The sequence below is a fragment of the Bombina bombina genome, chromosome 1 (assembly GCF_027579735.1).
Source record: "Bombina bombina isolate aBomBom1 chromosome 1, aBomBom1.pri, whole genome shotgun sequence".
NCBI lineage: Eukaryota > Metazoa > Chordata > Amphibia > Anura > Bombinatoridae > Bombina > Bombina bombina.
In genome coordinates this window covers 376,044,813-376,062,328 of record NC_069499.1, presented here as the reverse complement: position 1 = coordinate 376,062,328, position 17,516 = coordinate 376,044,813, and the positions used below count along the sequence as shown (strand labels likewise).

Here is a 17,516-nt window from a genome sequence, read left to right as displayed (position 1 = left end):
GGCTGCATACTCGCAGTTGCCTGTTCTAATTAAAGTTTATTGTGTGCATGCTTAAAGGCAATCTGTTTTTTAAAAATTTCATAGCAATTTGTGACTCAATATTTTCTTATACTTTATAGTCTAACCCTAAGGTTGATTGAGAGTCATTTTAGTCTACTTCTCAGTGAGTGGTGATTCTGGCAGCATTGCCATTTACATTTAAGATGTAATGTAAAGATCCCTTTACACAGTATTGTATACCAATACAATATACATGTGTCAACAGAGACTCAACCCCTTTTCTTACAATACAGTAGTGGAATTATGATATCAATAATATACCTATAGGAGCCAGGGCAGTATGAATATATGATAGATGTATATGCAATGTTTATTTTATCTGTATTTTATTATATAATGTTATTATATGTGTGTAAAGTCTTGTTGTGATTGTAAAAAGTGTGTATTTTGCCTTTGCCATGTTATTTTTCTTTTTTTTTTTTTTTACGAAGATTTTGTGTTAGTCATATTAATAGAAGACAGTAGCCCTAACTTCCGTTTTTATTTATGTTTTGCCAATACAAAATTTTCACTGTTCTTAATATGTAACATTGCGACCTCACTCTAACGAACATGTTATTTATATAGAACGTTTGTTACAGTGCAGTCGCAATATTATAATGTGCAGAACAGTGAGAACTTATATTAGCAATACATAAATTAAAATAGAAGTTCTCAAACACAAAATCTTCTTCCTAAAAAAAAAACAAAAAACACACCACAGGCAAAATACCCATTTTTTACAATCACAACAAGACATTACATACATATTTTAACATTATACAATACTATACAGATACATTAAACATTGCATATACATCTGTCTTATACCCACAATCCCCCAGCTCCTATAGTTTTAATAGGAAGGTGTTTTTTTTTCTTTTCTTTATTAACAAAGTAGATTGCAGACATGACAAATATATAGGTGTTCTATGGGAGTTTGATGGGCATTCAATAGGAGTAACTTGTATTTTAATGGTAAAACATCGCTGTGAGTGTATATTCTTCAAAGCACTGCTCTCCATCTTGGATGCACATTTTCAGCCATATCAGTCTCATCAGGTTTTCAGTGGCAAAAATTCCCAATGTGAAAGATCTAGTGAATGTACAGCGGAACTTAGTTTACATATGCATAATTTAAAGTGTTACAATACCAAAACCATTTTTGTTTTCGTGGAATCACAGTCTACGTTGTGTAAACACACTTTAAAGACAGCCCCCCTCCATCGAGATAGCAGCTAAATTGCGATGTGGACATACTTTTGATGAAGCTGTCATACCTATTATTTCCTATTCGCGATATATCACCAATTGTTGGAACGTAAAGGTTCAGCCTACTTTTTCAGAATATATCGTCAGACCCACAGGGGCCGATTTATCAAGCCCTGCATGGCCCAGTATATACCTGTTTTCGTGTGAGCCTTCAGGCTAGCCAGAAACAGGAGTTAAGAAGCGGCAGCCTTAAGACCGTTGCTCCTTAACTTGTCTGCCACCTCTGAGGTGGCAGACAGCAATCCGCCTGATCACATACGATCCGGTTGATTGACACCCCCTGCTAGCAAATCTGCAGGGGGTGGCATCGCACAAGCATTTCTATTTTATTTATCGATGTAACATAGTAACATAGTAGATGAGGTTGATAAAAGACCAAAGTCCATCGAGTTAAACCTATGCAAATCTTATTGAGCTCCAGTTGAGCTTAAATTAATCCCACTAAAAGGTGACCCATTTATTACAAGCAATCATATCCATGAATTTTGTTTCTAGCCAGAAATGTATCCAAACAATTTTTAAATGTATCTAGGGTATTGGCATTCACTACCTCCGGTACAGCGGATCATGTCCGCCCACACATTGATAAATCTACCCCATAGACTGCGAGACTGGAGAGGCAAAAAAAAAGGCTATTTATCATGGGTCTGACAATGTTTTGAATTTTGGGGACTTAGAGACAAAAACTTTTTAATTAAACAAGCCCATGATTAGCAGTAATCAAACATTCTCATTGGCAGCTTATTGCTAGTTGTCAGCATTAAGTTTTGCATGATTATGTATTTATTTTACAGAACAAAATAAATAAATACAAATAAATAAATATTAGAGTTTACCCCTCTATGGGATTTATACTGATCCTTGAGAAAGATTATTAAGACTTTATTTTCTACATAATTCACCATTACATTATACAAGAATGTTTATAGATTAATCTTTTAATAAATGTTTTGAAAGTATTAGAATATGCTCTATCATGTATCTGTCTTTATCTATCTATTAATCTATCTATTTAATATTGCCCTGAAGGAAACGCCAAAGATAATTTCTTCTCCAAAGGTAGAACTACGGTTAGGGCTTGTACATTTCAGAACTTGCAAATTTAATTTTAGAACTTACTACCTTTGAAAGTTGTATACTATTAAAAACTTTGAATAAAGACTGATCCAATTTGCATAAAAATGTAGGTAGTTGATCCATGCAGAGATCATGCTTCCTTGTTTGTTTAAAGTATGGGTATAGGAAGGTAATAACTTTTTTATGAGAATAGCTGATACATGCTTTAAAGGTGCTCAAATAAGTAAATAAACATATACATCCAAAGATAAGTAAAAGTGTTATGGAATTTTATTTTACTATTAACCACTAAGCAGATATTTTAGAAAAATGTTATAGATTACTTTCTTTATTTTTTATCTGGAATTAGGTTTATAGATCATTTTAATGTAACACTTACTATGTCTATTTAATTTGCTTTAGACTACACAGATTGCACTCATTACTACAAGCTTGGCGTCAAAACTTCTGGTTTTATAAAATGTAATACTACCTCACTGTGCATCTTGCCAGAATGGATATGTGACGGTGCAAATGATTGCGGCGACTATACAGATGAATTAAAATGCCCAGGTAATTTCACAGATGTGTTTATACTGATGTGTTCAGTTGGCTGTGCTATACTATAATGCTGTACTGTAATATAAATTGCTGCATTAAACAAGATATGAAATTAACAGACATTTTGCATTGCAACTGCCTTTTTCTAACACACCTAATAAAGCTATAGTAATTTGTCTTGCTGCTACTAAACGACTTGCTTTTAGAGTTCAAGGATTCAGCTGAATTAATAACCTGAAAATGTCTAGGAAACTTTGGAACCATAACTGTGCAATTAAAAGAAGACAATAGCATAATATTTGTCATTGCTTTTAAGTAAGGTCACAGATAAAATTGCTGTATATTTGTTAGCTTACTATTATTTTAGCTATGTTCTTCTCTGCTACTTGGCAGCATACTTATGGCTGGATTACCAGTGAAGTGGTATTTAGCGCTCCCGCTCAAGCGTAAACTTGGTTATTAATAAGATTTTTGCGTGCATATTACAAGTTGAAAGTAAAAAGTTTGTGAGCGAGCAAAACCCAACATACGCTAACTTCAGGACTTCGAATACTGCAACCGTGCATTCTCCCCATAGACTTCAATGAAGAGCGTAGAAGGAAAGCACCTAACACTATTATTACTTAAATTATTATAGATACTGTAAAAATCAATAATCACGTTTAATTATTATTATTATTTTTTTAATATTTTATTTTTAATTCTTCCTTAACGTGCCCTAACATAACTAAGTTTTTATGTGCGCTAACCCGAAATAGCGCTAGACCTATAGTGCGAAACGCAAATCATGTTCCGCATATTTTACAGTCCTATGTTCTTCAAAAATGAAATTTTTTATTCTCTCTCGCTCTTGCTCTCTCTTTTGCTCACTCTCTCAATACACAGTAAATATTATTACGGAATTATTATTCTGAAACATATTTATATAGATATAAATATATATATATATATATATATATATATATACATATATATAATCCCTTTGCAATAATAATAATATTTATAAGAATCATTTTTATCATATAGTGTTTATGTTAGTGTTACTGTAATTTTAAATGTATTTATGTTGTGGTTGGTACAACTTCTTTTTTAATTCACTACCTTTTATGAGAGATTTTTATTCACGGTAACCCGATGTGAAATGCGATTACGCTCCTGCAATCAAGTTTACTTTAAACTTGTAATATGAGCACACATGAACGTGCCAGCGATATTCTTATATAGTGTGCCCTGACATTAGCGTGCCACTTGTAATCTAGCCCTTAATGTGTTATTTAATTATGTTTTAACTGAGTATTGTACAGACATTTAGTAAATCTAGATGAGTATCCCTGCTTGCTTTTGCCCAGAAGTGCTCTGTATATATTGTTACCAATGCACCAGAGAACTCTGGGTAAGGTATGCAAATTAGATATATAATATATAATGCTTTTTGCTTTCAGTACTGCCATTACCTTATGGAGAAGGTGCATCAAAAACAAAACCACTTATGGACAGTTGCTTTAAACTCATTAGCTATCATCAGCAAAAGATAGGTTCGATTATTATATTAAATGAAGGATTTTAATCTCACGCTTTTATCTTCACCATAACTTAAATAAATATTGTCTAATAGAAAATCTGTAAAAATATGTTTTTAAAACATATATATATATATATATATATATATATATATATATATATATATATATATATATATATATATATATATATATATATATATATATGATAAAAGTGTATTATAACTTGGAGCCTTATATAGATTAAGTAAATTAGCATGATTGCTACAAATGATGTCTATGCTGTTGTTAATTTCATAGAATAGCCTAGAGTTGAGATTTAAGAGGATATTTAATATAATAACTAATTTAGGAGTGTAATTAGAAAGAATTAAACTACAATGCAAAAGTTGTGACATGGTCCTTCTCAATAATCCTCCTCTCAGAATCTGTGTTTAACCACAGCCATTACCTTATGGAGAAGGTGCATCAAAAACAAAACCACTTATGGACAGTTGCTTTAAACTCATTAGCTATCATCAGCAAAAGATAGGTTCGATTATTATATTAAATGAAGTATTTTAATCTCACGCTTTTATCTTCACCATAACTTAAATAAATATTGTCTAATAGAAAATCTGTAAAAATATGTTTTTAAAACACACATATATATATATATATATATATATATATATATGATAAAAGTGTATTATAACTTGGAGCCTTATATAGATTAAGTAAATTAGCATGATTGCTACAAATGATGTCTATGCTGTTGTTAATTTCATAGAATAGCCTAGAGTTGAGATTTAAGAGGATATTTAATATAATAACTAATTTAGGAGTGTAATTAGAAAGAATTAAACTACAATGCAAAAGTTGTGACATGGTCCTTCTCAATAATCCTCCTCTCAGAATCTGCTCTGCTATATGTCTGGTTATGTGTTTGTTTTCAATTTATGCAACAAGGTGTAGCATTACATCTGGAGTTTTTATGTAAGAAATATATCAGCTGAGCTGTCAGAGAATCAGCACAGGGCATGTGTCAGTTCTGCATTTGTCAACCTTCTGCACTTTGGTGTTAAATTATACATACAAGGCATATCTGTTTCAGGACTACAGCATTTCCTACATTATGCCAGATCTGTCTGCCTGCCCTTCTGTCCACAAGCCACCTCTGTTCCTGAACTCTTCTCATTATTCCATTCTTGATAAAATTCAGCTACTAGGTTGACATTGTTCCCATTAGTCCAGATTAGATTACAGGCACTGGATTATAAACTGGATGCTATTGCTGCTGTGTTGACTTCGCTGGAAGTTACTATTGATCCTTCAGCAACTACACTGACTTCACTTGTAGCAATCAAACATTTAAATCCCTTCTTTAACTATTCTATGTTATATGCACTCCAGGAATCAGCCTGAGATCTTTATTATCTCTTCTGCTCAATTATGTTTCATAGTAGCCTTGCATAAAAGAACAATTTGTCAAATATGCAGAATGAAGGTTCCTTTAAATGATGTCATCCAAGATGGCGTCCCTTGAATTATATTTATAAACCTGTTATACCAGTGCTGTAGGGAAGTGAGCGGTGACAATAACGTGCAAAGCTAGCACCGCATCGCTAATAACGCAAAACTCGTAATCTAGCCAATAATAGTTAAAACCTTTATTAAAAATGAATATTGCATATATATGTTTTTTCATGTTTTCATCTACTTACCTGCAAAGGGCTCCGATACACACATATATATATATCTATATATGTATACATATGCGTTTATATGTCTGTAAATACATATACACATATAAATAATCTCATAATAATAATCTCACAAGTCCTGCAAAGTTCTGGATGGATAGTTCTTAGACAGTAGTATTAAATATAGTCCACGGTGCTGGTTCCTATGTGCCTGTAAACTCAGCAGCTCGTCTGGTATAGAGTTATCCTCTTCACAGTGAGGTCCCTTCCAGGGTGTCTGAACAATTGTAAGGGTAGACAAACGCACGAGAGGCACTCCTAGTGTAGTATGTCTTAAAATGCTGCACTTCTAAAATTAAAAAGAAATATCCGCACTCACTTGATTCCACCTCATTCACTATGAGGTATATATACAGCTCAGTGTTATAGATGGTGTCTCCTTAGTGTCAGCCCTCAAGCGTACTCCAGTGAACCCAGTTCTCCCTGGATCTCTCTGTGTAATTGTAGTGATCATGGAACAGGCTGCAGATCATTCACTCCCAAGGTTAAAAGTGAGGGGAACGCTGCTAAAATTATTATGGGGGTGCAGGGGCTAATGATATAATGACACTAAGTTGGTATATTAAAAGATGTGTTTAATAGTACAAGAAGTAAAATCCAAAAATGGATACACTCTCCGCTCGTGGAGGTATACTCTAAAATCAAGTGATTCAAAGAAACCAAAATAAGGAGCTCCAGCCAAACAGTCACAGAGTCCATTTATTGACCCCACAGGCTGTAAGCTATTTTGCTCCGTGTATATGAATCTGTAAGTATCTAGAGCGTGAGAGCTGATGCTCTATTTCGCTCAGTGTTTGACTTGGTAAGTCGTGACGTGTGGCGGAGGACAGTAGGTGTTGGTGCCCTCACGCTCTAGATACTTACAGATTCATATACACGGAGCAAAATAGCCATTCAGGCAGAGTCCTGTTGGTGAGTTTTTTAGAGGATACATTCCTTCAGATAGTTTCAGCTGTCTGGGAGGGCATTCCAGGAAGTGAGTCCTTGCTCCTTAAAGCTTTGTAATTCTCCATAAGAGTCCATAGATCAGGCTTAACGCCCCACAGATTGCGCTTCCTTACAAACTTGCACACATCTAGGTAGTACCAGGGAGTGTTCCGGTCATAGGGGTAGGAGCTGTCCAATTTTTCCCAGTTTTAAACTTTTTCCTTTATATGATCTAAGCTAAACATGTTAAACAGTTAAAAAGTCTCTCCTAGCAAGTTATTTTACCAGAACTGTGCACAATATTTTAAACTAGTCCTAAAACCCGTGTACATAGGCCATTTTTTGCAGTACAGCGGTCCCACCTCTCTCTCCCCCTCTCTTTTGATCTCTCTCTCTCCCCCTCTCTTTTGCTCTCTCTCTCCCCCCTCTCTTTTGCTCTCTCTCCCACTCTCTTTTGCTCTCTCTTCCCTCTCTTTTGCTCTTTCTCCCCCCTCTTTTGTTCTCTCTCTCTCCCCCTCTTTTGTGCTTTCTCTCCTCCCCTCTCTTTTGCTCTCTCTCTCCCCCTTCTATTTTGCTCTCTCTCTCCCCCCCTATCTTTTGTGCTCTTTCTCTCCCTCTCTTTTGCTCTCACTCTCCCCCTCTCTTTTGCGCTCTCTCTCCTTCCTCTCTTTTGCGCTCTCTCTCCCCCCTCTCTTTTGCACTCTCTCCCCCTCTTTTTTGCTTTCTCTCCCCCTCTCTTTTGCGCTCTCTTCTCCCCTCTCTTTTGCGCTCTCTCTCTCTCCCCTTCTTTTTTGCTCTCTCTCCTCTCTCTTTTGCACTCTATCTTCCCCTTTCATTTTTTTTTAAGAGGTTTATTGACATATATCGGGTACAAAATAAAAAAAGCGAACATTCAGATATACATTTTGTACAGCGAAAACATAAACTTCTGATTACAAACAATGCTTTGTTGGACCTGATAGGCTCTGAAACCTCAAATATAATAAAACATCACTCTTGAGATGCATTATTAAATAAACCTCTATTATCCATATACAGGGAGTGCAGAATTATTAGGCAAGTTGTATTTTTGAGGATTAATTTTATTATTGAACAACCACCATGTTCTCAATGAACCCAAAAAACTCATTAATATCAAAGCTGAATAGTTTTGGAAGTAGTTTTTAGTTTGTTTTTAGTTATGGCTATTTTAGGGGGATATCTGTGTGTGCAGGTGACTATTACTGTGCATAATTATTAGGCAACTTAGCAAAAAACAAATATATACCCATTTCAATTATTTATTTTTACCAGTGAAACCAATATAACATCTCAACATTCACAAATATACATTTCTGACATTCAAAAACAAAACAAAAACAAATCAGTGACCAATATAGCCACCTTTCTTTGCAAGGACACTCAAAAGCCTGCCATCCATGGATTCTGTCAGTGTTTTGATCTGTTCACCATCAACATTGCGTGCAGCAGCAACCACAGCCTCCCAGACACTGTTCAGAGAGGTGTACTGTTTTCCCTCCTTGTAAATCTCACATTTGATGATGGACCACAGGTTCTCAATGGGGTTCAGATCAGGTGAACAAGGAGGCCATGTCATTAGATTTTCTTCTTTTATACCCTTTCTTGCCAGCCACGCTGTGGAGTACTTGGACGCGTGTGATGGAGCATTGTCCTGCATGAAAATCATGTTTTTCTTGAAGGATGCAGACTTCTTCCTGTACCACTGCTTGAAGAAGGTGTCTTCCAGAAACTGGCAGTAGGACTGGGAGTTGAGCTTGACTCCATCCTCAACCCGAAAAGGCCCCACAAGCTCATCTTTGATGATACCAGCCCAAACCAGTACTCCACCTCCACCTTGCTGGCGTCTGAGTCGGACTGGAGCTCTCTGCCCTTTACCAATCCAGCCATGGGCCCATCCATCTGGCCCATCAAGACTCACTCTCATTTCATCAGTCCATAAAACCTTAGAAAAATCAGTCTTGAGATATTTCTTGGCCCAGTCTTGACGTTTCAGCTTGTGTGTCTTGTTCAGTGGTGGTCATCTTTCAGCCTTTCTTACCTTGGCCATGTCTCTGAGTATTGCACACCTTGTGCTTTTGGGCACTCCAGTGATGTTGCAGCTCTCAAATATGGCCAAACTGGTGACAAGTGGCATCTTGGCAGCTGCACGCTTGACTTTTCTCAGTTCATGGGCAGTTATTTTGCGCCTTGGTTTTTCCACACGCTTCTTGCGACCCTGTTGACTATTTTGAATGAAACGCTTGATTCTTCGATGATCACGCTTCAGAAGCTTTGCAATTTTAAGAGTGCTGCATCCCTCTGCAAGATATCTTACTATTTTTGACTTTTCTGAGCCTGTCAAGTCCTTCTTTTGACCCATTTTGCCAAAGGAAAGGAAGTTGCCTAATAATTATGCACACCTGATATAGGGTGTTGATGTCATTAGACCACACCCCTTCTCATTACAGAGATGCACATCACCTAATATGCTTAATTGGTAGTAGGCTTTCGAGCCTATACAGCTTGGAGTAAGACAACATGCATAAAGAGGATGATGTGGTCAAAATACTCATTTGCCTAATAATTCTGCACTCCCTGTATAGACACACAAAACCATACACAAAGCACAGAAAACTGAAAAAAAAAAAAAAAAAACAGCCCCCGGCTCCCCCCACTCTCTGATCTCTTGATTGGCGAGTGCACTTTGTATACTATCATCAGTTCTTCCCTTACAATAGCATTCATTCATAACATAGTCTGAAGCTCTAAATGGGTAGATTACTCTGTACTTCTACTGAGTATGTTTTGATCTTATCACCCCATTTAATAAAAAATTATTTTATTTCTTTATCTTTAGCTTGATCTACAACGCATTTATCTAAGATCATAAATTATATATATTAGTTTGAAATTGTGCCATCGATAACTTTATTTTTCTTGATATCCAGTTTTTTTAAAAATTAAGTATCTTTTTTCTTTATACTTCGTATTCCTAGGTAGAAGAAATATTATGGTCTCTTTGTTTAACTGCTCCTCTTTTTTAATGATCTTGGAGAGCCAGAACATTATTTTGCTCCAGAATTGCAAGATAAATGGGCATTCCCAGAAGTAATGTACAATGTCTGCTTCTGTGCTAAAACATTTTGTACATCTTTCTTTAATCCTATCACCCCATTCAGATCATGTCCGCTGCACATCGATAAATGCCGAAAGCATACACTCTCTGCATTTATCATTGCACCAGTAGTTCTGGTGAACTGCTGGTGCAATACCGTCCCCTGCAGATTTGTGGCCAAACGGCCCGCTAGCAGGGGGTGTCAATCAACCCGATCGTATTTGATCGGGTTGATTTCTGTCTGCCGCCTCAGAGCAGGCAGACAGATTATGGAGCAGCGGTCTTTTCTATTTCTGGCAAGCGGCATCAAGCTCCATACGGAGCTTGATAAATATGCCCCATAGTCTTATACCAATTCTTAAAAGAGTAATCACCATTTTGATAGCTTTTCAAATTTCCAGAAATTAATCTCTTCCCTTTCTTTTGCACTCTCTCTCTCTCCCCCTCTCTTTTGCGCTCTCTCCCCCTCTCTTTTGCTTTCTCTCTCCCCCTCTCTTTTGCACTCTCTCCCTCTCTTTTACTCTCTTTCTTCCCCTCTCTTTTGTGCTCTCTCTCCCTCTCTTTTGCACTCTCTCTCCCCTCTCTTTTGTGCTCTCTCTCCCCTCTCTTTTACCACTCTCTCCCCCCTCTCTTTTGCACTCTCTCTCCCCCTTTCTTTTGCTCTCTCTCTCCCCCCGTCTCTTTTGCTATATCTCTCTCCCCCTCTCTCCTGCTGTCTCTCTCCCCCTCTCTTTTGTTCTCTCTTCCCTCTCTTTTGCTCTCTCTCCACCTTTATCTTGCTCTCTGTCTCCCTCCTCTCTTTTGCTATCTCTCCCTCCTCTCTTTTGCTCTTCTCCCTCCTCTATTTTGCTCTCTCTCCCCCCTCTTTTGCTCTTTCTCCCCCATCTTTTGCCCTCTCTCAGCCACGCCCACTCCCACATGGCCACGCCCCCATCATGTCCGCTCCTGTCTGGCCATGCCCCCATCATGCACGCTCAGTCCGGCCACTCCCCCATCATGACATGCCCGGCCACGCCCCCACCATGGCACGTCCGCCACAGCCACGCCCCCCATCACGGCCACTTCGGACCACTATCTCTGCTGCTCAAGGCCAAGTATGTTTGTCCTTGCGCAGTCTCTACTGCACATAACTGCTTCGGACAAACATACTTAACCTTTTATTATATAGGTTAAGGTGATCTATAAACTGGCACTTCACTTTGTTCAACTTCTATTACCTCTTCCTATATGACCCACTGTCCTAACCCGTATAACACTCCTGCATTGTTTATCAAATTTTAAAGTTATTCTTGTTATTTAAAACTTAAAATGGCTCCATTCACATCTGCATCTGCCTTTTACCATTGTGACCCAGTCCTTGTCTTTCTCATTAAAGTTGATGCGCTACATCTGATACTTTAAGTATGCACTTATGTCTCTTTTCTCTCTGAATATTTCTTCTACAGATGTGGGTAACCAAGAGCTTTTGTTTAAAAAATTAAATACTATCATTTAAAACATTATAGGTAGAACTTTTGTGAATTATATTTAAGGTTCAATTTATAGTTGTCAATTAAATCCTTACATTATACCAGGGATTAACAAAAGCAAAGATATCTATTCTTGAAATGTGCAGAATCCAGTGGTCAATTAATACATGCTGAAAATCTCAGTCTATCATTTTTGTAGCAAGTTCATCAATCTAAGCATCTGCACACTGAGAATCAACTTAGATGTAAGATTTTGACCTTCTTAGAATGTTCAGAACTTTGTTCAGGTGTTCCACATGTTCTATGATTAAAACCCAAAGGCAGTTTTCTTTTTGGCCTTACATCTCTGCACTATTTTTGTTTTTAGCCAACAGTTATTTGTGCATGATGGATCACTTGTCCAAATAAGGTTAATCTATCTTCAGATGTAGTGAGTTACAATCTTAGATTCAAATCATTCAAATTAGTAGTGGGTATGCTTCAGTTTTGTGATATTATTATTATTATTATTATTATTATTATTATTACTATAATTTATTTAAATTAAGATTGTATTAGGATATACACATGAATAGTAAATTGGGTTATTCTTGCACATGTAGAGCAAAATTATATTCATGAAAAGGATTCAAATCTGTGATCTTGAATAAGTAAAATGTGATACTGCACTAAAATGCTAATACACATGTAACAAAATATTTTTACTTACTTTATCAATGAGTTTCAATAGTAAATTACCTTCAACTAGAGGTCTTGTGCCAGCGTTTCTTCAGCATATAATACATTTCATGACATTCTTCTAGCATAGAAGATGAGATTGAAAAAAAGACAAAAGTCGATCGAGTTCAACCTATATAAATCTCAATATACTTACAAAAGAGCTCCAGTTGAGTTTAAATTAATCCCATTAAAAAGGTGACCCTTTTAGCACAAGCAATCATATCCCAGAATTCTGTTTCTAACCTGAAATGTATCTAAGCCATTTTTAAATGTATCTAAGGTATTTTCATTTACTACCTCCTTAGGTAATGAATTCCACAATTTGATTGCTCTTATAGTGAAAATTTCACTGTCCAGCTCTAATTTATCGCATTTGCGTGTGCGCGGTAAATAACCAGCCATTACAAGTGGCTGGTTATTACTACCGTGAGCTCACAGTAGCAATTAGCATTCTGAATATTAACCAGAGGTCAGACCTCTGGTTAATTTTCTAAATGTCCCCTAATTACTTCCAAAATGTAATGTTAGTTTTCTTTTTTTTAAGTTTTTAGCAGTTTTTGGAGGCTAAAGTTCTAAGCTATGGGGTGTTTTACCTTACGGTCTATGGGAGCTGTGTGTTCTCTGATAGTTTTCTAGGTTTGCAATGTCTTTTTTTGAGATTGGTCCCCAAAACTGCACTCCATACTCAAGGTGAGGGCTTACCTAGGATTTACAACCACAATTTCAAAAAAAGTTGTGACAATATGGAAAAGGCACAAAAACAAACAAAAAGAGTAATTTGAAAACTCAATTCACTATGTATTATATTGAAAACACATTATTATCACATTATTTAATGTTTTACTTTGTGAATTTAATGTATTTTTGAAAATATACACTTATTTCAAATCTGATGACTGCAACACGTTCCAAAAAAGTTGGAACAGGGGCAATTTAGGACTTATAGCGATGTGACAAGTTGAAATAAGAAGGTGATTTGAGGCAATTGTGTAATCATAGTATATAAGGCCTAGTCCTTCAAGAGCAAGGATGGGTTGAGGCACGTCAATCTGCCAATAGATGCGTCAACACATAATCCAATACAACATTCCCCAAAGACAAATCAGTAGGATTTTGGGCATTTCACCTTCTACAGTGCACAATCCGGTCAAATCTTGGTGTGTAAAGGGCAAGGCCAAAAACCACTTCTAAATGCGTGTGATCTCCTATCCCTCAGACGTCACTGTCTACAAAACAGGCATGAGTCTGTAATGGATATCCTGACATGGGCTTGGGAATACTTTGGTTAATCTTTGTCAGTCAGCACCAATCACCACTGCATCCACAGATGCAAGTTAAGGCTTTACTATGCAAAGCAGAAGCCATACATCTCCATTGTCCAGAAATGCCACCGACTTCTCTGGGCTCAGTCTGGACAGTAGCACAGTGGAATTGTTTTTTGTGGTCTGACTAGTCAACATTTCAAATAGTTTTTTTAAAAAAAACAGCCGTCATGTTCTCTGGACCAGAGGAAAAAAATCCATCCAAGCTATTATCAACATCAGGTACAAAATCTATTGTCTCTCATGGTATGGGGGTGTGTCAGTGCCTATGGCATGGGTAAATTGCATATCTGTGAGGGCACCATTAATACAGAAAGATATGTATACATTTTGAAGCAATGTATGCAGTCATCCAGACTTCTTTTCCAGGGACATCCCTACATTTTCCAGAAGGATAACGCCAAACCACTTTCTGCCCAAACTACAAGCACATGGTTGCGTAAGCAGACAGTGCAGGTGCTAGCATGGCCCGCCTGTAGTCCTGAACTGTCTCTGATTGAGAATGTGTGGCACATTATAAAGCGCAAAATAAGACAACGAAGGCCCCGTACAGTTGTGCAGCTGAAGACATGCATAATGGATGAATGTGGGAAAATTCTGCTTGCTAAACTTAACCAACTGGTGTCTTCAGTGCCCAAAGGCTTAATAAGTGTTTTTAAAAGAGAAGGTGATGTTACACAAAGGTAAACAGTTGACTGTCCCAACTTTTTTGGAGACGTGTTGAAGTCATCAGACTGGTAATGAGTGTATATTGTCAAAAATGCATTAATCTCACAAGTAAATCATCAAATAATGTGTTAATAATATGTTTTCAATATAAAATAGGGTGAATTGAATTTTTAAATTACTCTTTTTGTTTGTTTTTTTGCATTTTCCTTACTTTCCCAACTTTTTCAGAATTGGGGTTTTATATTGTGACAGAATTATGCTTTCCTCTCTTGCATCTTTTTAGCCTTAGATGCTGCTGTCCTGCACCCATCTTTAGCTTGTTACCTATTACTACTCCAAAATGTCTTTCCTCCTCTGTTTTGTAAAGTCTAGTCACATTTAAATAATAGGTTGTCTGCTTATTTTTACTTCCAAAATGTAGAACCTTTCATTTTCCAATATTAAATCTCTGCCCATTCTTCTAATTTTTATAGATCTACTTGTAAGGCAAGTTCATCTCCACTGACCGTTTGACCTTACAAAACTTTGTATCATCTGCACAAATAGAGATGTAGCTATTTAATCCTTGCTCCAAGTCATTAATTAAAATATTAAAGAAGGCCCAGTAAAGATCCTTGGAGACATTACTGATTACCTTTGTCCACTCTGAGTATGAACTGCTCACTACTACTCATTGCACCCTGTCTTAATCTTGTTAACACAAATATACTCAGCAATATAATCCCTTCTAATCCCTTCAAGTATCTTCCCACTATTGATGTCAGGCCAACTGGTCTATAGCTTCCTGGATCAGCCCTTCTTCCCTTTTAAAAAAGTGGCACCACATCAGCTTTCCGCCAGTCATGAGGTACTATGCCTGAGGATAATGAGTCTGGAAAAATTAATAGCAGGAGTGTCATTTGACAAAGATCCAATAACTTATGTTTTTGAAAGATCCAGTGATTATATTTTGTTTTAGGCATTAGTTAAATATCAGAGATTGAAGAGCATTTAATCTCTTTACCATCCTCAGTCTAAGAAGCAAACTGCACATGTTAATCAAATCCTTGAACATTACCTTTAAACTTATATCAATAAGAACCTACATTATATGGCTTTGCTTCTAGCTCTTCCTTAGTTATTGAGTAACTCCTTGCTCCACTCCTGTATGGGCTGAATTTTTTTGCTTCCATAGATTCAATTAACTTAAAGGGACATGAAACCCATTTTTCTTCTTTTCATGATTCCAAAAAAAAGAGAATGCCATTTTAAACAGCTTTCCAATCAACTTCTATCATCTAATTTGCTTCATTCTTTATGTTTCCTTTGTTAAAAAGCACATCTAAATATTCTCACTAGATGCTGATTGGTGTCTGCACATGACAAAAGAATTAAGCAAATAGAAGTAAAGTGGAATGCTGTTTAAAATGTTATTCTCTATCTGAATCGAGAAAGAAACATTTTTTGAGTTTCATGTTATATATACGTATTTGCTGGCATGTTCTACTGTATGCAAAGCAACTCTGTTTCAGGACTCCAGCCATTTAAATTGCTCCTGGTCTACCTGACTATTGTGCTGTCGTCAAACCAATGATATTACAGGACTCATAATTATTTTGCAGACGATCTACCGACAAGACTCCAACCACAAAAAAAGTCAGTAGTTAAGAGCTTTATGGGTTAACGCCGGAACATAAAGCTCTTAACTACTGTGCTATAAAGTACACTAACACCCATAAACTACCTATGAACCCCTAAACCGAGGCCCCCCACATCGCAAACCCTATAATAACATTTTTTAACCCCTAATCATCCGACCGGACATCGCAGCCACCTACATTATCCCTATGAACCCTTAATCTGCTGCCTCTAACATCGGCGACACCTATATTATATTTATTACCCCCTAATCTGCCCCCCCAATCTCGCCGCCACCTACCTACACTTATTAACCCCTAATCTGCCGACCGGATATCGACACCACTTTAATAAATGCATTAACCCCTAAACCGCCACACTCCCGCCTAGCAAACACTATAATAAATTTTATTAACCCCTAATCTGCACTCCCTAACATCGCCGCCACCTACCTACAATTATTAACCCCTAAACTCCCGACTACAATGTCACCTCTACTATAATAAAGTTATTAACCCCTAAACCTAAGTCTAACCCTAACCCTAACACCCCCTAAGTTAAATATAATTTAAATAAAACAAAATAAATTTACTATAATTAAATAAATTATTCCTATTTAAAACTACTTACCTATAAAATAAACACTAATATAGCTACAATATAACTAATAGTTACATTGTAGCTATTTTAGGATTTATATTTATTTTACAGGCAACTTTGTATTTATTTTAACTAGGTACAATAGCTATTAAATAGTTAATAACTATTTAATATCTACCTAGTTAAAATAATTACAAAATTACCTGTAAAATAAATCCTAACCTAAGTTACAAATACACTTAACACTACACTATCAATAAATTAATTTAATAAATTACCTACAATTAGCTAAAGTAAAATACAATTAAATAAACTAAACTATAATACAAAAAAACACTAAATTACAGAAAATAAAAAACATTACAAGAAGTTTAAACTAATTACACCTAATCTAAGCCCCCTAATAAAATAACCCCCCCCCCAAAATAATAAAATGCCCTACCCTATCCTAAATTACAAAGTAATCAGCTCTTTTACCTGTAAAAAAAGAGTACAATCCCCCCCCAACATTACAACCCACCACCCACACACCCCTACTCTAAAACCCACCCAAACCCCCCTTAAAAAAATCTAACACTAAGATCTCCCTACCTTGAGTCGTCTTCACTCAGCCAAGCCGAATTTTTCATCCAAGCGGGCCAGAATAGGTCCTCCATCCGCTTGAAGTCTTCATCCAAGCGGGCCAGAAGAGGTCTTCCATCCAATTGAAGTCTTCATCCAAGCGGCATCTTCTATCTTCATCCATCCGGAGCGGAGCAGCAGCATCCTGAAGACCTCCGACGTGGAAAATCCATCCTGGCCGACAACTGAACGACGGATGATGGTTCCTTTAAATGACGTCATCCAAGATGGCGTCCCTCGAATTCCCATTGGCTGATAGGATTCTA

At 36.6% G+C, this 17,516-nt stretch overlaps 1 protein-coding gene across 1 annotated transcript in view; it reads left to right on the top strand.

Moving 5' to 3' along the window:
- The window catches only part of LRP1B (LDL receptor related protein 1B), a 2,715,774-nt gene that overhangs the window by 2,187,403 nt on the left and 510,855 nt on the right, over nucleotides 1–17,516 (top strand). Inside the window, exon 50 of the mRNA XM_053698264.1 lies at nucleotides 2,791–2,940. Coding sequence (XP_053554239.1) covers nucleotides 2,791–2,940 — 150 coding nt within the window. The remainder of the gene's footprint in view (nucleotides 1–2,790; nucleotides 2,941–17,516) is intronic.